General features: G+C 46.1%; 1 protein-coding gene across 4 annotated transcripts in view; it reads left to right on the top strand.

The window, feature by feature from the left end:
• The window catches only part of gria3 (glutamate ionotropic receptor AMPA type subunit 3), a 310,941-nt gene that overhangs the window by 177,768 nt on the left and 109,952 nt on the right, over positions 1-23,221 (top strand). For all 4 annotated transcript variants that reach the window (XM_033030754.1, XM_033030753.1, XM_033030751.1 and 1 more), the window contains exon 8: positions 12,122-12,226. In XM_033030754.1, coding sequence (XP_032886645.1) covers positions 12,122-12,226 — 105 coding nt within the window. The remainder of the gene's footprint in view (positions 1-12,121; positions 12,227-23,221) is intronic.

The following is a 23,221-nucleotide window of genomic DNA, read 5'->3' as shown; positions in this document are numbered from 1 at the left end:
CGCTAAGTTATCAGTTGCTCATTTAGCTTTTTGCTCAGCAATGAAGCCAACTTAAGTTAAATCTCATCTGCCATACCACCAACATAAGCTTTTTGAGCTTACACGTTGGACCCAGGCGCCGTAATCCTTCCCAGGAGCCGGTCCCGCACATATCTCAGCCGCCGTTCCTCGACACCCTTCATCTCCCTCCAAGGCTCAGGCAAGCATCTCCTGTACGGGCTCCTCCTCCACACCCTGGTCCACCGTCCGGACACTAAGTGGCGGTCACTGTTGCCTTTCGGACCAGTGAGGGTCCCTCTACGCAGGGATTCTGCCCCTTTACATCGGAGGCCTGGGGTGGAGGATACTGCGCCGAGGAGTCCCTCGCAACCTGTCTCTCTCGCGGTTCAGACCCGCCAGCCGCCTGCCACCTTTGCGGGATGGAAGTGTCCACGTACCACGTGTACATGGAGTGTGTGAGGTTGCAGCCCCTGTTCCAATATCTAAAGGGGCTGCTCCTTGCCTTCTGGCTGAACTTCTCACCCACCATCCTCACCTTTGGACACCCTGTGCGTAGGGGAGAGGGTAGGGCTGAAGATGTCCTGGTTGTGTGGCTCCTAGGCCTGGCTAAGCTGGCCATCCGCCAGTCACGGCGGCAGGCGGAAAAGGGCTCTGCCCGAGCCGGCTGCCTGCCCCTTTTCCAGCGTTACGTCTGAGCCCAGGAGGTACTTGAGTGGGACTACACGCTGTCCACGGGCTCCCTGGGGGATTTCCGGGACCATTGGGCTCCTCGTGGGGTGAAAGTCATCCTAAATAAGGATTGTAATATAGTTGTATATAGTTTATTTAGTATATTTGTTTCTTGTATTATGGTGGTAGGTTTTGTTTTGTTTAATTTTGTACTGTAAATATTATTGTAAATAATTGATTAAATAATTGTTGGTACAAAATAAAATTTAAAAAAAAAGCTTTTGGTCTAATACAAACATTTATATTTTTCACTGTCTTCTTCCAGAAGGGTGCTTTTATCTTAATTAAAACAAGTGCCTTTTTTTAAAAGGCTGATTTCACAGGTGAATGGATTGCAAATTGTGGTTATTGTTTCACTTCTGAATCCACTTCAAGCTGACGTGATAAGAATTTTGTGTATTCACCGTAGAGCGTTTGAGCTGTGAAGATTTTGTTTGTTTTATACGGAGATACAGTGCGGAAACAGGCGCTTCGGCCCACCGTGTCCGCGCCGACCAGCGATCACACGTACACTAGTTCTAACCTACACGCCAGGGATAATTTACAGAAGTCAATTAACCCATCAACCTGCATGTCTTTTGAATGAGAGAGGAAACTCTTATAGTTTCTTATAGAAACTTACAAAATTCTTAAGGGGTTGGACAGGCTAGATGCAGGAAGATTGTTCCAGATGTTGGGGAAGTCCAGGACAAGGGGTCACAGTTTAGGATGAAGGGGAAATCCTTTAGGACCGAGATGAGAAAAACGTTTTTCACACAGAGAGTGGTGAATCTCTGGAACTCTCTGCCACAGAAGTTAGTTGAGGCCAGTTCATTGGCTCTATTTAAGAGGGAGTTAGATGTGGCCCTTGTGGCTAAAGGGATCAGGGGGTATGGAGAGAAGGCAGGTACAGGATACTGAGTTGGATGATCAGCCATGATCATATTGAATGGCGGTGCAGGCTCGAAGGGCCGAATGGCCTACTCCTGCACCTATTTTCTATGTTTCTATGTTTCTATGAAACCCATGCGGTCGCAAGTAGAACGTGTAAACTACGCAAAGACAGCACCATCGTAAAGATCGAACCCGGGTCTCCGGAGCTGTAATGCAGCAACACTACTGCTGCATTACTGTGATAAAGATCCTATAATTCTCCACTTTAAAATTACCCAAAGTCTTGGCCTCCACAACCATCTGTGGCAATGAATTCCACAGATTCACCACGTTGTTGACCATAGTTGCCTGATTGTTACAATGCAACACCAAGTTGAAAAGCCATCCTATTACGGAGAAAACATTATCAGCCTTGATGTCCAGCACATCATCCTTCGTCACTTCTGCCGTCTGCAACAGGGTTCCTCCACCAACTACATGTTCCATTCCCCTCCCTTTTCTGCCTTCCATTCCCTCTGCTACTCCCTGGTCCTCTCAGGGCTACCCAGACATCCACCCCCTACCCAGCCCCTGCCACTTTCACCTGACAATGGACACATGTCTGTAGTCAGAGGGTGGTGAATCTGTGGAAGTCTTTGCCACAGAAGGTTGTGGAGGCCAAGTCAATGGATATTTGTAAGGCAGAGATAGATAGGTACTTGATTAGTACGCGTGTCAGGGGTTATGGGGTGAAGGCAGGAGAATGGGGTTAGGAGGGAAAGATAGATCAGCCATGATTGAATGGCGGAGTAGACTTGATGGGCCAAATGGCCTAATTACGCTCCTATCATGTGATCTTATGATCTAGGCCACCAGGCAGGAGAGAAAGGTCTTGCGTTGTCAGCCTGAAATGGTTGAGCCCCTTACCCTGTGACCCTGCTCCCCACTACAGATGGCAGCAACAGCCTCTCAGAATCTACCTGTTTAAACCCTCTCAGTACCTTCTGTACCTTCATGAGATCAATTCCCATTCTTCTCAGTTTCCGTGAGTACCTGTGGGGCGGCACAGTGGCGCAGCGATAGAATTGCTGCCTTAGACCCGAGTTCAATCCTGACTAGACACAGGTTCAATCCTGACTGCGGGTGCTGTCTGTGCGGAGTTTGCACGTTCTCCCCGAGACCGCGTGGGTTTCCTCCGGGTGCTCCGGGTTCCACCCACACTCCAAAGCCATATAGGTTTATAGCTTAATTGGCTTCTGTAAATTGTGAATTGTGTTTAGTGTGTAGGATAGTGTTAATATACAGGTGATCATTGGTCAGCGCAGACTCCACGCTGTATCTCTACAGTCTAAAGTAAGGTATAGTCTAAAGCCTAAAAGCAGCCTGTTAAATTTCTCTTTAAAGGACAACACCCTAATCGCAGTAATTAGTACGGTGAATTTATGCTGTAAGAACACCAAAGCAGATAAAAGCCTAAAATAGCTACGATTAGAAAAATAAATGAGTGCAGATTTTAATTCAAACTGCTTGAATCACAAAATGACTTCAGAATTAAGGGACAGAAGTTTAGGGGTAACATGAGGGGGAACTTCTTTACTCAGAGAGTGGTAGCGGTGTGGAATGAGCTTCCAGTGGAAATGGTGGCGGCAGGTTCGTTGGTATCATTTAAGAATAAATTGAATAGGCATATGGATGAGAAGGGAATGGAGGGTTATGGAATGAGTGCAGGCAGGTGGGACTAAGGGAAAAAAATTGTTCGGCACGGACTTGTAGGGCCGAGATGGCCTGTTTCCGTGCTGTAATTGTTATATGGTTATATGGTTATATGGTTAAATAAGAACTGACTGTATAGGAAATACGCAGCAGGTTTATATGCATCAAAAGGCTAGATCAAAAGACAATTTTCGCCAAGTTACTTGCTCAAAATTTGTTTTGCAAACTTTGGAAAGAACTTTGCCTTAAGGACCTGTCCCACTTACGCATCTTTTTCGGTGACTGCCGGCACCCGTCATAGGTTGTTAGAGGTCGCCAAAAATGTTCAACATGTTGAAAATCCGGCGGCGACCAGAACAAGGTACAACTCTTTGGTGTGACTACTCACGACCACACAGGCTTCACCCCGTGACATGTCACCTGTACGGTCGTGAGCCGTCTCCTCAGTCGCCCAAAGAGTCGTAGCGTCTTTCTGGTCGCCACTGGGTTTTCAACGTGTTGAAAACTTTCGGCGACCTGCAACGACCCATGACGGTGGCGGCAGTCGCCGATAAAGTCGCTTAAGTGGGACAGGCCCATTAGTTATCCAATTTATTTGTCCCAGAGCACAGGTATTCATTCTCAATCACTAGTGATTAATGCAGCATAGTTTTAGATGTGAAATAGAATATGCAGCATGTTGTATATTCAATGAACAAGAATGAATGTCTACCCATATGTTGCATTACTTACAAAATAATTGTAGACATCCATTCTGCCTCTAGGGTACAATCATTCCTTTAACACCATTACTGAGAATAGATTAGCTAGCTTTTTATTTTATTATTGTTTATAATATGTTATGATTTGGTGTGTTCAACAATAATCATTGGAGACCTTTAAACTATCTTTCATCGGACTTTATTGGACCTCAATGTTATATCTTGCATTAAAGGTTGTACCAATAGACAACAGACAATAGACAATAGGTGCAGGAGTAGGCCATTCAGCCCTTCGAGGCAGCACCGCCATTCAATGTGATCATGGATGATCATCCACAATCGGTATCCCGTTCCTGCCTTCTCCCCATATCCCGTGACTCCACAATCTTTAAGAGCCCCATCTAGCTCTCTCTTGGAAGTATCCAGAGAACCGGCCTCCACCGCCCTCTGAGGCAGAGAACACCACAGACTCACCACTCTCTGTGTGATAAAGTGTTTCCTCATCTCCGTTCTAAATGGCTTACCCCTTATTCTTAAACTGTGACCCCTGGTTCTGGACTCCCCCAACATCGGGAACATGATTCCTGCCTCTAGCGTGTCCAAACCCTTAATAATCTTAGTTTCAATAAGAACCCCTCTCATCCTAAATTCCAGAGTGAACAAGCCCAGCCGCTCCATTCTCTCAGCATATGACAGTCCCGCCATCCCGGGAATTAACCTGGTGAACCTATGCTGCACTCCCTCAATAGCAAGAATGTCCTACCTCAAATTTGGAGATCAAAACTGCACACAATACTCCAGGTGTGGTCTCACAAGGGCCCTGTACAACTGCAGAAGAACCTCTTTGCTCCTATACTCAACAATAGTCAGTACCCTTTATCTAGTCTCTGTTATTGATTGTATTCATGTACAGTCTTTTCATTGACTGAATAACACATGAACGAGAGCTTTTCACTGTACATCGGTGCACAAGACAATGATAAACTAAACTAAACTAAAAACTAAACATAACTAAACTAAATAAAACAAAACTAATCATCCGACATTTTCGCCACCTCCAACGGGATCCCACCACTGCCCACGTCTTCCCATCTCCTCCCCTGACTGCTTTCCGCCGAGACCACTCCCTCCGTAACTCCCTGGTCAATTCGTCTCTTCCCACACAAACCCTGGCACTTTCCCTTGCAACCGCAGGAAATGCTACACTTGTCGATTTACCTCCCCCCTTGACTCCATTCAAGGACCCAAGCAGTCTTTCCAGGTGCGGCAGAGGTTCACAAGCACCTCCTCCAACCTCATCTATTGCATCCGCTGCTCTAGGTGTCAGCTGCTCTACATCGGTGAGACCAAGCGCAGGCTTGGCGATCGCTTCACCCAACACCTCCGCTCGGTTCGCAATAACCAACCTGATCTCCCGGTGTCTCAGTAGTTCAACTCCCCCTCCCATTCCGAATCCGACCTTTCTATCCTGGGTCTCCTCCATGGCCAGAGTGAGGCCCACCGTAAATTGGAGGAGAAGCACCTCATATTCCGCTTGGGCAGTTTACACCCCAGCGGTATGAACATTGACTTCTCCAATTTCAGGTAGTCCCTGCTTTCTCCTCCCCTTCCCAGCTCTCCCTCAGCCCACTGTCTCCGCCTCTTCCTTTCTTCTTCCCTCTCCACCCCCCCCACCACCCTCACATCAGTCTGAAGAAGGGTCTCGACCGAAAACGTCACCTATTTCCTTCACTCCGTAGATGCTGCCTCACCCGCTGAGTTTCTCCAGCATTTTTGTCTACCTTCGATTTTCCAGCATCTGCAGTTCCTAGTCGTCTATTCTGTCCACGGATGACACACGATGAGCATTTCCTGCACTTTCTCTTCTTAGCCAAAACATAATTACTTGCAGAGTTAAGCTCCTGTAATCTGCTCCAACATAATGCTCAATCCTCTGAGGAACCTTCCCTGCTGTAAAAGTCTGTTTTCTTTTAATTTCCCATAACTGATTTTGCTTCACTGTGTGACATTATCAATTTAATGCCACTTGGTGCCAGATGGAACCAGATTGCTTGAGATGCATATGCCTGCTAGTTTCAAGCAGATCTCTCCACAGCCAACAGTTTTAGAAACATTTAGACAGGTACATGGATAGGACAGGTTTAGAGGGATATGGGTCAAACGCAGGCAGGTGGGACTAGTGTAGATAGGCCGGTGTGGGCAAGTTGGGCTGAGGGGCCTGTTTCCACGCTGTAATACTCTATGAGTCGATGGAACAGACATTCATTAAGATCAGAAATTAAATCCAGGATCTAGTTCAGTTTAGTTTTGCGATCCTCTTCTTGCCGAGTCCACATACAAGACTAGAAGTTGTTCAGGCAGAGCTGAACACATTTCTCGGCATCTGCATACAATGGTGTCTGTCTTGTCGCTTCTTGTGTTTCTTGGGCGTGGTGGTGGAGAGATTGGTGGGAACGGGGCCGTGACGTGACTCCAGTTTTGGGATACAGCATGGTAACAGGCCCTTCGGCCTACCGAGTCTGCGTCCACTAGCAATCACCCGTGCACTTGGGGCGCACGGTGGCGCAGCGGTAGAGTTGCTGCCTGACAGCGCCAGAGACCCGGGTTCAATCCTGATTGTGTGCTGTCTGTGTGGAGTTTGTACGTTCTCCCCGTGATCTGCGCGGGTTTTCTCAATGCTCCGGTTTCCTCCCACTCTCCAAAGACGTACAAGTTTGCAGGTTAATTTAGCTTCAGTAAAATTGTAAATTGTCCCTGGTGTGCAGGAGAGTGCTAGTGTAGGGGGGTTGTTGGTCGGCGCGGACTCAGTCGGCCGAACGGCCTTTGCCGCGCTGTTCGGCTGGTAACCGGAAGGTAGCCGGTTCGAATCACGCTTGGAGTGCATACTGTCGTTGTGTCCTTGGGCAAGACACTTCACCCACCTTTGCCTGTGTGTGAATGTGTGTGAATGTGTGTGAGTGATTGGTGGTGGTCGGAGGGGCCGTAGGCGCAGATTGGCAGCCACGCTTCCGTCAGTCTGCCCCAGGGCAGCTGTGGCTACAGAAGTAGCTTACCACCACCGAGTGTGACTGAGGAGTGAATGAATAATGCGATGTAAAGCGCCTTGAGTATTAGAAAGGCGCTATATAAATCCCATCTATTATTATTATTATTACAGTTAAATTAAGCTAAACTTTTATCGTATACACTATGGACAATTTACAGAAGACAATTAACGTACAAACCCGTACATCTTTTGAATTGTGGGAGGAAACAGGAGCGCCCGGAGAAAACCCACGCAGTCACAGAGAGAACGTACAAACTCCATACAGACTCCATCTCTGTCTCAGAGGGCGGTGGAGGCCGGTTCTCTAGAAACTTTCAAGAGAGAGCTAGATAGGGCTTTTAAAGATAGTGGAGTCAGGGGATATGGGGAGAAGGCAGGAACGAGGTACTGATTGGGGATGATCAGACATGATCACATTGAATGGCGGTGCTGGCTTGAAGGTCTGAATGGCCTACTCCTGCACCTATTGTCTATTGTCAGGCAGCACCCGCAGTCAGGATCGAACCACGCTATCTGGCGCTGGAAGGCAGCAACTCTATCACTGCGCCACAATGCCACACTTAAATGCTGCCATTTAATAATGGTTTTCTATCATAACCGATATCATATCACTCTGCATACACTTGCTGTAATTATTTTATTTTATTGAATAATCCTTTAACATCCTAAGTAATTGGGGTTATTAATTGATTGAACTTCTGTTTATTATATATTATCTATGAGTATTGCGTTTACAGGCTTGTTATGCTACTGCGAGTGCGAATCTCATTGTTCCATTGTCGGTACCTATGCCAATTAAACTCTCCTGACTCATCATTAAACTAATGAAATATGTACTGTATCCAATTAACAATGAATGCAATGCAACATTTTACTATTATTACTGTCTTGAAAAATGCTTTAAAAATGTGAGGGAGAGTTTGCGTAAAATTGGATTTCTATTCATCAGCTCATTCGTGATAGAGAATGTCCCCCTATTCATACTTGGGCTGGACTCCGTAACTGGGGATATGGATGGGTCTTATCAGTAGCTTGCCACCCGTGCAAGTTCTGAGAAGAGCTGAGGAATAATTAACAAATGATAAAATACGGTGGTGCAGCGGTAGAGTTGCTGCCTTACAGCGCCAGAGACCCGGGTTCGCTCCTGACTGCAGGTGCTGCCTGTACGGAGTTTGTACGCTCTCCCCGTGGCCTGCGTGGGTTTCCTCCCAGATCAACAGTTTCCTCCCACACTCCAAACACGGACAGGTTTGTAGGTGAATCGGCTTGGTAGAATTGTAAATTGTCCCCAGTGTGTGTAGGATAGTGTTAGTGTGCGGGGATCGCTGGTCGGCGCGGACTTGGTGGGCCAAAGGGCCTGTTTCCGCGCTGTATCTCTAAACTAAACTAAAAGAGTACAGGTATAGCTTTAGGGTGAAAGGGGTAAAGCTCAAAGGAGACGTGCACCAAAAGAGGGTAGTCAGTGCCTGGAATGTGCTGCTCAGACTGGTGATGAGGAAAGATATGAGGGTGGTGTTCAAGAGGCTTTTAAATAAGCACATGGTTATGCAGTGAATGGTGGGATATGGATCATGTGCAGGCAGAGGACATCAGTTTATTTTGGTATCATGTTCGGCACCGACATTGTGGGTCGAAGGGCCTGTTCAAGCTATACTTGAGATAGACCCAAAAAGCTGGAGTAACTCAGCGGAACAGGCAGCATCTCTGGGGAAAAGATATGGGTGACGTTTCAGGTAGAGACCCTTCTTCAGAACAAGGGTCTCGACCCGATATGTCTTCCATTCCTTCTCTCCAGAGATGATGCCTGTTCCACTGAGTTACTCCAGCACTTTACGTCTACCTTCGGTGTAGGCCAACACCTGCAGTTCCTTCCTACACATTTTGCTTGGTCTGTACTTTTCTGACTTCCGTGTTATAAAAGAGGTGCTCTTTACACAAGGCTCCGCAGGCAATTCTTCATTCTAGTTCCCATGAGAGGACACAGAAGCTCATTCACCAGTGGGTAATGAAATGTTCTGGAACCCAGCAATCCAGAAACCCCAGTTCAAATTCCATCGCTGCATACAATATGTTAATACTCTGCAATTTGGAACCCCAACAATTCGTCTAAAAAAATACTGGATTTTGGTTAAAAACCCAAGTGGTTTGTTCATGTCGGTCAGGGCATAAAATCTGTGTAGGAAGGAACAGCAGGTGCTGGTTTACACCAAAGATAGACACAAACTGCTGGAGTAACTCAGTGGGTCCGGCAGCATCTCTGGAGAAAAGGAATAGACAATAGACAATAGCTGCAGGAGTAGGCCATTCAGCCCTTCGAGCCAGCACCGCCATTCAATGTGATCATGGCTGATCATCCCCAATCAGTACCCCGTTCCTGCCTTCTCCCCATATCCCCTGACTCCGCCATCTTTAAGAGCCCTATCTAGCTCTCTCTTGAAAGTATCCAGAGAACAGGCCTCCACCGCCCTCTGAGGCAGAGAATTCCACAGACTCACAACAAGAATAGGTGACATTTCGGGTCGAGACCCTGTTGTGTTCGATAAATCACTGGATTCAGATAACAGTTTCGATTCACTCAGTAATTTATTACACTACTAAGTAAGGCACATACACTCACGTGTCCCCGAACGCAGTCACAATGGCCGAGTACGCAGCAGAGCACGCCACAGGGTCGCTTCCACATACACTCACGTAAACCCGTACGTACTCGCAAACTCATCAGAGCGTTCGTGACACGGTGCAAGGTTGAGGTTCTCCCCCTGAAAGGGCGACCAACACTAATCTTCATGGCACTTCTTATCAGAGCAGACCGCCCTCCCCAAGCCTATCATAAGCCCCCATTTACTGCAACATTTCTATGCCATTAGCGGCTGGGGTCATGGGTGGTCTCCCCAACTATTGCTATTGTTTTGCTCAGCTCACCCAGACAATCCCAGGCATTGTTCGGGGACATCTACTCAATCTTTGCTATGTATCGCTCACCAACACAGCCTTCCCCATGCACAGATCGCAGACGCGAGGAGATAACGCATCAGGGAACCTTGTTTTTGAAAGGCTATGGAATTTAAGGGCTGCTAAAGGGCCTGTCCCACTTACGCGACCTTTACAGGCGACTGCTGGCATCCGTGACAGGTCGCCGAAATTTTCAACATGTTGACAAATCAGCGGCGACCAGAAAGACGCTACGACTCTTTGGAGACCTCTCACGACCATAGGAGGCCTCTCACGACCATACAGCCTGCATGGTTGTGAGAGGTCTCCTGTGGTCATGAGAGGTCTCCAGCGTATTTCTGGTCTCTGCTGAATTTTCAACATGTTGAAAATTTTGGCGACCTATCACGGATGCCAGCAGTTGCCTGTAAAGGCCGCGAAAGTGGGACAGGCCCTTAACTTAGCTGATAACTCCATTTCACATTTTAGCTGAAATTGTCATTTCAACCCTCACACGACAAAGCCTTCTTCAGACTGAGATTCAGGGGAGAGGGAAACTAGAGGTATGAAAAGGTACAAAGAACAAATAATTGAATGGTATGAAAGGGACAAATCAGAGCAATGATGATCAGGGAAAGATAGAGCCCACAATGGTCCATTGTTGGCTGTGGAAACGGTGATAACTAGTAGATACAAACAGTGAAACTAGCAAGATGACTAGGGCGGGGGAGGGACGGAGAAAGAGGGAATGCAAGAATTACTTGAAATTAGAGAAATCGATATTCTATACCGCTGGGGTGTAAGCTGCCCAAGCGAAATATGAGGTGCTGTTCCTCCAATTTCCTCCATTCACCAGTGGAGGAGGCCCAGGACAGAAAGGTCAGTGTGGGAATGGGAAGTGTTTGGCAACCGGGAGATCAGAGGGGTCTGCCATCTTTATCAATACTTGCCTCTATATGACTCCAGACCCATCCCTAAATATGACGTAATTGCTCCCTCTCTATAAGGCACTCAGTTATAGGTAGCTTATTGCCCTCATCTCACAGTTTGTTTGCAGTGCATATAAATATTGATCATACTGATGATACGCAGATTCTTCAGTTTAGTTCAGAGATTTAGCTCGGAAGCAGGCCCTTTGGCCCACCGAGTCCGTGCCGACCAGCGATCCCCATGCAATAGCACTGTCCTACGCACTTGGGACAATTTACAATCTTTATCGAAACCAATTAACTTACAAACCCGTATGTCTTTCGAGTTTGGGAGGAAACCGGAGCACCTGTGAAAACCCACATGGTCACAGGGAGAACGTACAAACTCCATACAGACAACACCCGTAGTCGGAATTGAACCCGGGTCTCTGGTGCTGTAATTCAGCAGCTCTACCGCTGCACCACCGTGCCGGCCTCAAATATAAATTAGATGTGAGTGCAGTAATTTAATAAGTTGATGATCATAGCATTTTCTTTAAATGGCTCTTTAAGTATATGTGAAAATTTCTTAACTGTCTGCAGAACATTTATTTTCAGCATAATCTGGCTAATGTTAAATGCGTCCACTATTAAAATGATAATAATTATATATAAAATAGGCTCATATTACTTTCTGTCCTAGTAAATGGCAAGTTCCCGGACCCTAGTTGTAGTGACTATTATTTACTCACATGGGAACAGGCCCTTCGGCCCATCGGGTCCTCGTCGATCATCCATCACCCGTTCACACTAGTTCTATGTTATCCCACTTTCGCTTCCGCTCCCTACACACGAGGGCCAATTTACCGAGGCCTATTAACTTACAAGCTCGCAGGTCTTTGGGATGTGGGAGGAGACCGTTAAACCACGTGGTCACAGGGAGAACCTGCAAACTCCACCCGGGTCTCCAGCGCTGTGAGGCAGCAGCTCTACTGGCTGTGCCACTGTGCTGCCTCCACCTACATAACTCAAGAAGCTTCAAGCTATAACTTATAGAGTCATAGAATCTTACAGCATGGAAACAGGCCCTTCCAGCCCACAGCTGCCAACATGTCCCATCTAAACTAGTCCCACCTGCCTGCGTTTGGCCCTTATCCTGCCAAACACGTCCTATCCACTCGTTTTTGTTGGCTCGAATGAGCAGTGTGTGTCACCAAATATCTGTCCTTCTCTGTGTACAGGTTCGAGGTCGAGGGCTAACGGGCAACCTGCAATTTGACAACTATGGGCGAAGATCAAACTACACCATCGACGTTTATGAGCTCAGACCTACTGGTCCTCGGAAGGCAAGTTACATTAAAGCATTTCCATTTAAATGAAAGCAGGTCTGCTGGCCAAGCTAACCGCAAACTGTGTTTGTTGAACTCAAGATTTACAGATCCTTTTTAAATTGTTTTCTTGTGGTCATAAGTTCATAAGTGCTAGGAGAAGAATTAGGCCATTCGGCCCATCAAGTCTACTCTGCCATTCAATCTTGGCTGATATATCATCCCCTCCTAGCCCCATTCTCCTCATTAGTCTTGACTTGGTTTAGTGTTTCCAGCTTAGAGATACAGCATTAATTTAGTTTAGCTCAGAGATACAGCATGGAAACAGGCCCTTCGGCCCTCCAAGTCCACTCCAACCAGTGATCACCTGTTCACACTTGTTCTATGCTGTCCCACTTTCTCATCCGACACACTTGGGGCAATTTACAGAAGCCAAATTCACCTGCACGTCTTTAGAACGTGGGAGGTAAGCGGAGCACCTGAAGAAAACCCACGCAGGTCACGGGGGGGGGGGCGTACAAACACCGCACAGGCAGCACCCGTGGTCAGAATCGAACCTGGGTCGATTGAACCTCTGAATCTCAGAGCCTCAGAACCTGAACTCCGGCTCATTGAGGCAGCAACTCTACCGCTGCGTTTCTGTGCTGCCCATTAGGTGCCATTTTAGGTTGTCGAGCCCACAACAATGAGTTACAATTATTGATTCAAGTACTGTTCACTTAGCAATATGGGAATCAGAAGTGAATCTAACTGCAATTTCCACCCTGTTAGCTATTTGCGAACAAAAGTCAACAACGTTATATTGTTTAGTCGTGAATGTTTCTTGTGTGGGTGAACGCGCGCCCAGTACTTTCAGCTGGGAGTTATTATTCATGACATTGACTGAGTCATTATTGTGAAACACTATTCCTGGTGGACATGTGCTGCACAGTGGGAAATAGAATTATGCTTTGTAATTGACTTCACTGACTCAGACATGACTATTTTGGTAAACTGAAGAGTCCTCAGTTACACTCATATTGAAACAGACAAAGCGGCTGAAGAATTGGTTGTCTCTGGTCTCCATCACACAATCAACAGTTCCTCTTAGCTGAATACCCAAAAGTGGAAGACTGATGCTCGGCCCAAAACAAGCCAGTGAAGGAGAGAGCAGATTATCTACCCAAAGGTTTAGTTTCGAGATACTGGGCAGAAACAGGCCCTTTGGCCCACCGAGTCTGCACTGACCAGCGATCCCCGCACATTGACACTACAGGGCTCTCGCTTAACTTCACGTTCCTTTTCTCCAGAGATGCTGCCGGACCCGCGGAGTTACTCCAGTTTTTTGTGTCTATCTTAGGTATAAACCAAGTTGCCAAGCCGGGCAAAATGACTCGTTGTTTAGGTTGCACCGAAGGCACTTTGGGTGGTCAGTGGCACCCGGGCAACCGCTAATTTCGAGCCCTGCACTATCTTGCCTACACGCACCAGAGACAATTTACACTTATTCCAAGCCAATAGACGTACAAACCTGTACACCTTTGGAGTGTGGGAGGAAATCGAAGATCTTGGAGAAAACCAACGCAGGTCATGGGGGGAACGTACGAACTCCACACAGACAGCACCCGTAGTCAGGATCGAACCCAGGTCCCTGGCGCTGTGAGGCAGCAACTCTTCCGCTGCGCCACCGTGCCTCCCCATTACTCACCATGCTTTTCTATTTGTGCATTTACTGCCAAAATACTTGCCGTTATTGTTTTTCTGCAGTTGCTTCTGAAAAACGTCCCCACACTTACATCCTTAGGTCGATTGCCAGTAGATGCAACACCCCTGCTGACTCTTCCCTTAATAAGTCTACACAACCGTGTGAGACATCGTGGGTTAACACTGGGTTGACAAAATGGGTTGACACTTTATGTCTCAGAAGGGTTTGACGTGCATGAACAGAAACATAGTTCCAGACCCTCTGTGTCTAGCAACCTGTAAATGACCCCATGTAAGATTCATCAATATGTTCTTTGAGCACATCCTGTTTGTTTACTAATTAAAAAGGCTTCATTCTTAACTCGTAGCCATGGTTTCCATGGCTTATATAGACAATAACTGTTCAGTAATTAAATGACCTCAGATGCAATGAGTCTTTTTTACAAACATTTTCTTTCAGTAGATTTTCAACACTCTTGAAAAAGTGTTGGTAAGTTACTCAGAAGCTCTGTGACAGTAGTTCAGTGAGCAGACAAGAACTTTAGCTACTGTTGCAAGAATGTAATCATCGCCTCCAATGAAAAGGATCTGAAATTGCTCAATTGGATAATAAGAAAATGAGCATGAGATATTTGGACAAAAATGCTGGAGAAACTCAGCGGGTGAGGCAGCATCTATGGAGCGAAGGAAATAGGCGACGTTTCGGGTCGAGACCCTTCTTCAGACTCTTTCTGCAGTTCCTTCTTAAACATAAGATAATTGAAAATTGGTTCTGATTAAAAAATAGATGGTGACATTTCTAAAGTTCATTTGTTCATAAGTATTAGGAGCAGAATTAGACCATTCGGCCCATCCAGTCTACTCCTCCATCCCCCCATGGCTGATCTATCTTTCCCACTCAACCCCATTCTCCTGCCTTCCCCCATAACCACTGACATCCAAAAGGGACCTATTAACCCTTTCTCCAGAAATATCTGCATTTTAAACCCATTGGAGATTCATTGAATTCTCAATGGTTTGTCGAGTCCAGGAGCAATGTTAAAAAATATTTATTCATCCGAGCAAAGTATCAAAATATCTGCAGACCTTAACTAAAAACTGGCATGTTATAACTCATAAAAGATCGTGGAAACAGGCCCTTCGGCCCACCGAGTCCGCGCCGACCAGCGATTCCCACACACTAACACTATCCTGCATACACTAGGGACAGTTTACATTTATACCAAGCCAATTAACCTACAAATCTGTAAGTTTTCGGAGTGTGGGAGGAAACCGAAGAACTCGGAGAAAACCCACGCAGGTCATAGGGAGAGCGTATAACCTCCGTACAGACAGCACCCGTAGTCGGGATCGAACCCGGGTGTCTGGCGCTGTAAGGCAGTAGTTCTACCACCGCGTCACCGTGCCGCCCCAGGCTGTCATTAAATTCCACCTGATCCTCCTGTTGCTTTAACTCTCTATTTTTGTTGATTTATGTACAAAGTCTTCTTTGTGTTGAGTGTAGATGAGTCATTTGGGGGAGGAGGTTGGAATAAAAGAACTGCTAATGCCGCCCAGGTCAATGATTCATTTGCTCATGACAATTTAAATCCTTTGCTCCGTTAATCTCCCCCATTCCTCCCAAGATAAAACATACTTTTTTAACTCTTCAAATTACTGATAACTATTGATGTCCAGGATTACAATCATTATTTTTACCTTTACATTTCTTAATTGAAGCCTTAGTTTCGGGACATAATGTTCATAGCTTCTTAAGTGATAGGAGGATAATTAGCCCAAGTCTACTCCACCATTCAATCATGGCTGATCTATCTCTCCCTCCTAACCCCATTCTCCTGCCTTCTCCCCACAACCTCTGTTCACGGTTGAGTCCCTGTACACTATTCTAACAGCGAGCATGACTTAGGGACCCTAGCAATCTTATTTCTTTCTTTCATGGGTTCTTTCATTATTTCATTCATGTGGCCTTTGAGAGGGTGTCAGGGAGCCACCCGTCTTGCCCACTGCTGTCCATGTTCATAAGTTCATAAGTCATAGGAGCAGAATTAGGCCATTCGGCCCATCGAGTCTACTACGCCATTCAATCGTGGCTGATCTATCTTTCCCTCTCCACCCCATTCTCCTGCCTTCTCCCCATAACCCCTGACACCCGAACTAACCAATCTGTCAATCTCCGCCTCAAAAATACTCAGGCTTGGCCTCCACAGCCGTCTGTGGCAATGAATTCCACAGATTCACCACCATCTGACTAAAAGAAAATCCTCCTCATTTCCTTTCTAAAGGTACATTGTTTTACTCTGTGGCGATGACCTCTGGTCCTAGACTTTCCCCACTAGTGGAAACATCCTCTCCACATCCCCCCTATCCAGGTCTTTCACTAGTCGGTTTCAATTAGGTGACCCCTCATCCTTCTAAACTCAACTTGGCAAAAACACAGTTAGTGGGTTTCCTCTGGGTACTCCAATTTCCTCCCACATCCAAAAATGTGAATGTTTGTGTATTGAGTGGAGTCGTACACACATCTAAATACAACACATATTTATTAAAGTCCACTTACAGCATTGGTCTGCAGAACGTTACAGTATCTAACAGCTACTCACACTGAATTACGTAAGCAACCTCTTGGTAATATGGTGACATTTCTAAAGTTCATTTGTTCATAAGTATTAGGAGCAGAATTAGACCATTCGCCCCATCCAGTCTACTCCTCCATCCCCCCATGGCTGATCTATCTTTCCCACTCAACCCCATTCTCCTGCCTTCCCCCATAACCACTGCCTTCCCCCATAACCACTGACATCCAAAAGGGACCTATTAACCCTTTCTCCAGAAATATCTGCACTTTAAACCCATTGGAGATTCATTGAATTCTCAATGGTTTGTCGAGTCCAGGAGCAATGTTAAAATATATTTATTCATCCGAGCTAAGTATTAAAATATCTGCAGACCTTAACTAAAACCTGTCATGTTATAACTCATAAAAGATCGTAGAAACAGGCCCTTCGGCCCACCGAGTCCGTGCCGACCAGCGATTCCCACACACTAACACTATCCTGCACACACTAGGGACAGTTTACATTTATACCAAGCCAATTAACCTACAAATCTGTAAGTTTTCGGAGTGTGGGAGGAAACCGAAGAACTCGGAGAAAACCCACGCAGGGAGAGCGTACAACCTCCGTACAGACAGCACCCGTAGTGCAAAAACATGTCCGACGTAGGTAACTTCCGGGTCCCGAAACTTGCACTTCAGGGGATTGAGTTTGAGCTGGATGTCTTTGGCATGCTCCAGCACTTTCTTCAGACTAGCGTCATGCTCAGCCAAGTCACGCCCATAAACGAGAATGTCATCAACAATAATGGCGCATGGATACCCCGCAAACAGTTGTTGCATCGTGCGCTGGAAAACCGCGCTGGCAGAGTTGATGTCAAAGGGCATTCTCAGGAATTTGTAATGGCCGAAGGGGGTGCCGATTGTAGTAAGGTTGGACCAGTCTAGGTCCAAGGGCCCTCAGCGAGAAAGAGTTGATGGACAGCGCGGCCAAAGTATACTCGGCCTAGATCGTGGCATGTATTGATACCAAGCAGAGTTTCAGAATCCCCCTTGACGATATAAAACGTTAGGGTATGAGGCTGCGATTCTATGATGCAGTTTAAATCAGTTTGTCCAAGCGGGTGTAGAACATCACCCCATAGGCCCGAAGTGTGGCCGAGGCCTTTTCAACATGTTCAGCGTTACGTATTTTTTAAAACTCAGAAAACAAGATGACGTTGCATTTCGCGCCAGTATCAATCTTTGCGATCACAGGCCTGTTATTTACAAACATGGTTACCTCAGGGTCAAGTTGCTCGTTAGAGCAAGGGACGAGAGAGTGGATGGCTGAACTGTTATCTTCACTTTCAGAGAGCTGAGCGGAGGATGGCACCTCAAGTTCTCGGCTTTCGTTATAAGCAGACTCATGGTGCAAACTCGGCCGTGAGACGGATTGAGTCGCAAGGGAACGGCAACATTTTGCAAAGTGGTTGAATTTCTCGCAGAAATGGCAAATTTTACCACAAGCAATACAGAACTCCCGACCTGGAGTATGAGAATAGTTACAATTAGGACATCGAGCAGCAGGCCTTCACTGCTGCCAGGCAGGGGAAGGCTGCGGATGCTTGTTACAACAGGAGATGTCTGTAAGGTTAACAGTATACTGGGAGCGCTGCCCAGAGGTCACAGACTTAGTCTGAGAAGCCGTTATCTCAGCAATCTGGAGTATGAGAATAGTTACAATTAGGACATCGAGCAGCAGGCCTTCACTGCTGCCAGGCAGGGGAAGGCTGCGGATGCTTGTTACAACAGGAGATGTCTGTAAGGTTAACAGTATACTGGGAGCGCTGCCCAGAGGTCACAGACTTAGTCTGAGAAGCCGTTATCTGAGCAATCTGACAGGAGTGTTCGGCTTGATTAAGAGTTAGTTCAGTATTACGAAGCAATTCATCTCTCCCCTTGTCATTAAGCATACCTCCAACGAGTTTGTCGCGGATTAGTTCATGGCATAAATCTCGAAAATGACAGCGTGCAGCCATGTGTTTCAAGCCGCCAATAAAACATTCTATCGGCTCGCCAACCTGTTGCGTACGAGTAAAAAACTTGGTACGTTCGATAACAGAGTTCGAGGGGAGGTCACACAGCTGTCTAAACTTTGCATGTAGGACAGCAGGGTCATCAATCGTTTCTGCAGGCACTAGGATCTATCCGTTTGCGTCTAAAACAGCAGGCTCAAAACGAAAATGGTTGGCACGTTTCATTGCCTCAGGACCAGCCAGGTTTAGTAGCACGGAAGCACGTACATCTGGAGAATCGTAGCGATCAACAATGCGAATGTAGTCAATGTAGTCGCGCTATAATACAACAATACAATACAATACAATACAATTCAATTTATTGTCATTTGGACCCCTTGAGGTCCAAACGAAATGCCGTATCTGCAGCCATACATTACAAACAAATAGACCCAAGACACAACATAATTTACACAAACATCCATCACATCGCTGTGATGGAAGGCCAAAAAAACTTATCTCTCCACTGCACTCTCCCCCCCGATGTCAGAGTCAAAGTCAAAGCCCCCGGCGGGTGATGGCGAATTGTCCCGTGGCCATTAAAGCCACGCCGGGTGATGCAAGGCCGCACACCGGGTCTTGGTGTTAGGGCCCCCGGCGCGCGCTCGCAAACTCCCGCGGCCATTCCAAGCCGCGCGGGGCGGTGATGTAGGCCCCGCTCCAGGAGCTCTTCAACCCCGCAACTCGGGCGGGAGAAGTCGCCGTTGCGGAAGCCCTGAAAAGCGGTCTCCCTCCAGGGACCCGCGGGCTCCCGGTGCCGCCCGCCAAACCCGCAGTTGCAGCCTCCGAATCTCCGGGGGTCGGGCCGCAGCAGCGATAAAAGGCACCAGTGTCGGGCAATGTCGGTGTCAAAGATCAGAGGACTAGGACCATGAGACGAGTTTGCCATGATAGAGATAACAGGCACATAAAACAAATGTAAAAACAACAAAACCCGATAAACATGAACGGAGTAGGTAAGACTCACTTCTTGACACCTTGTAATGAGTGGAGTCGTACACATACCAAAATACAACACATATTTATTAAAGTCCACTTACAGCATTGGTCTGTAGAACATTACAGTCACTAGCAGCTACCCAGAATGAATTGCGTAAGCAAGCTCTTGGTAATATAAATCACATATTAGGCAGAGCAACTACTAACAAGCAGTACAATTGGTTAGTAGGAAATAACCAATCTACAGTTTGTAGATTAATTGGGCTCTGTCCAATTTCTGTGTAGGGAGAGAATGCGGAAAGTGGAATCATTTAGAACTAATGTGAACGGATGATCGGTGGTTAGCATGGGCTCGGTGGGCCGAAGGGCCTGTTTCCATGCTATATCTTTAAAGTAAAGTCTAAAGTCACATCACAATTGCTGATTCTCCCTTATCTAACCGACCAGTTACATCCGCAATAAAAACTCCAATCGTTTTGTCAAACATGATTTTCCTTTTGGAAGTTTATGTTGACGTTTTCTAATTTCATTGATGTTCCTGCAATCTCATCCTCATGCATTTTCCCCTCTACCGAAATGAGCAAAAGATAGTGTGAAAATACACACCTCCAGATTCAGAGACAGTTTCTTCCCAGCTGTTATCAGGCAACTGAACCATCCTACCACAATCAGATGGCAGTCCTGAACTACGAGCTACCTCATCGGAGACCCTCTGACTATCCCTGATTGGACTTTACTGGCTTTACTTTGCACTAAACGTCAAAGATCCTGTCGCGAGCAAGATAGATCACTCGACGAAAAAGACGTAGTACGGTCATGGGCAGATTCATGGGTAATTTTCGGCCCCATTTCCGTAACCGGCTTCCGTCTCCGCACCAAAGATCCCATTACGGAGCAAAGATACTAGTGCGGAGACGGAAGCCGGTTACGGAAACATCCTCGTAAAAATAAAAGTACTTTGGTAAAAATCTTCTCCTCATTTTCAGAATTATAATTTATTAATAAAACTGTTCCCCCGCAACGTTGATTACACTGCGAGTTGGGTCGGGTCGAGTTACTGAAATGGATGAAAAAAAGGTCCACGTTCCGCTCCGTTGCGTACTACACGTCAGCCCATTGCATTTAGAAGGAGTGGTCTATCTTGCTCCGCTATAGGATCTTTGCTAAACGTTATTCCCTTATTATGTATCTGTATACTGAGAATGGCTCGATTGTAATCATGTGTTGTCTTTCCACTGGCTGGTTAGCACGCAACAAAAGCTTTTCACTGTACCTCAGTACACGTGACAATAAACTAAACTGAACTAAACTAAACTAAATCACGTAAACCGATCTGTGATTTGCTGTGTTTTTTTCTCCTTTTTTCTTAAATATTGGGTTAATATTTGTTATCTCCTATCTTCTGGAACAATTTCATAATACATAAAATTCTGGAAAATTATAATTAGTACAATCGCTATTTCCATGGCTGTCTCCTTCAGAAAGTGTATTGAGAAGGATGTTGCCAGGACTAGAGGGTCTGAGCTGTAGGGAGAGGTTGAGCAGGCTCGGACACTATTCCCTGGAGTGCAGGAGGATGAGGGGTGATCTTTGAGATGTGCATAAAATCATGAAAGGAATAGATTAGGTAGACGCACAGGGTCTCTTGCCCAGAGTAAGTGAATGGAAGATCAGAGGACATAGGTTCAAGGTGAAGGGGAAAAAAATTATTCAGAATCTGAGGGGTAACTTTTTCACACAATGGGTGATGGGTATATGGAATTAGCTGCCAGAGGAGGCATGGACTATCCCAATATTTAAGAAACAGTTAGAAAGGTACTTGGATAGGAAAGGTTTGAAGGGATATGGGCCAAACGCAGGCAGGTGGTACTAGTGTAGCTGGGACATGTTGGCCAGTGTGGGCAAGTTGGGCTGAAGGGCCTGTTTCCAACTATGTATCACTCGATGCCTCTATGACTAATGGCAAAAATGGTGCATGATTGAGAGTGTGAGTGAATGTTTATTGTAAGTGAATTGGACGGGATGCTTGTCAAGCAGACGGCTTTGTTGGGGATGGTGTGGAGCTTCTTGCATGTGGTTAGAGCAGCACTCATCTAAGGAAAATTTCTCCCCGAATAAAACTTCTAAGTTGCTTGTCCTGAGCTACTTCTTAACACACGAATGAAAGTTGGAGCTTCTCGCTTGCTATCTGGTGCAATATTCCCAAACGCATCAAACTAGCACACTCAAAAGGAAAACAAAGAAACACTCCCTCTGTAGAAATAATCACTGACATTGATTTTAATCACAGGTCCGACCCAACATAAGCCCAGGTATAATACCACTTTAAAGCTGGATTATGTGACAAGACAAATTAATATTTTGATTAACTGTAATATTACAGTACAGGGAAAAAAATTAAATACCTTCTTTTTTAATTAAAACTTAAGATCAAACGCAGACTGGAGAAGCTCTGTTGGATGAATTGGCAAATGTCTCCAGTGAAGGAAAAGAGGTCTGCCTTGTTCTTGTTACCGGATAGTGACCCAGATCTATTAATCGATACTCAGCCCGTTTCTTATGCAGAGTGCACAGCAGTGAACGATTCCTAACTTCAGTAAGAGCCAAGGTAATAGCCCAAATTGATCCAACTGCCTGCTCTCAGTCATCTCTGATACAACAACAATGAGCCAGGCACAGTTTGTTTCAGAGTGTCGCTGTGTTTTTTGTTTGAAACAGAGTTCTGTTCATAATTGAGTTGGCAGATGAACCACGTGGTGAAGCGGGCAAACAACACAAATCCCACATTGAATCTCCGGTGTGAGTTGAGTTTTTATAGACCAGTAATTTACTAATGGAATACTTCATTGGCTTGGATAGAGTGGATGTGGAGAGGATGTTTCCACTAGTGGGAGAGTCTAGGACCAGAGGTCATAGGCTTATAATTAAAGGGCCTTCCTTTAGGAGGGAGATGAGAAGGAACTTCTTTAGTCAGCAGGTGGTGAATCTGTGGAATTCTTTGCCACGGAAGGCTGTGGAGGCCAAGTCAAAGGATATTTTTAAGTAAGTAAGTAAGTTTATTGGCCAAGTATTCACATACAAGGAATTTGCCTTGGTGCTCCGCCCACAAGTAACAACATGACAGTTACTTGTCAAGGACGACAGATGGCACAATGGGCTAAGTGTTCGGCTGGCAACCGGAAGGTAGCCGGTTCGAATCCCGCTTGGAGTGCATACTGTCGTTGTGTCCTTGGGCAAGACACTTCACCCACCTTTGCCTGTGTGTGAATGTGTGTGAGTGATTGGTGGTGGTCGGAGGGGCCGTAGACGCAGATTGGCAGCCACGCTTCCATCAGTCTGCCCCAGGGCAGCTATGGCTACAGAAGTAGCTTACCACCACCGAGTGTGACTGAGGAGTGAATGAATAATGCGATGTAAAGCGCCTTGAGTATTAGAAAGGCGCTATATAAATCCCATCCATTATTATTATTAGTTACGAATGACTCAGAAATCACTAAACATTAATAATAATAAGACATTAATGATAAAACAATGATTAAAGCAGAGATAGATAGATTATTGATGAGTACAGGTGTCAGAGGTTATGGGGTGAAGGCAGTTAGAAGGGAGAGATGGATCAGCCATAGAGTTGATGGGCCGAATGGTCTAATTCTGCTCCTATCACTTATGACATGACCTTCACCCAACGTCTCACTGCTACACTGGAGAAAAAACTCCCGTGGTACCGAGGAACAGGGAAAAGCGTTTGTTGCGTGCTATCCAGTCAGTGGAGAGACAGATCAT

The sequence above is a fragment of the Amblyraja radiata genome, chromosome 12, assembly GCF_010909765.2.
Source record: "Amblyraja radiata isolate CabotCenter1 chromosome 12, sAmbRad1.1.pri, whole genome shotgun sequence".
NCBI lineage: Eukaryota > Metazoa > Chordata > Chondrichthyes > Rajiformes > Rajidae > Amblyraja > Amblyraja radiata.
This window is presented reverse-complemented; position numbering and strand designations above follow the sequence as displayed.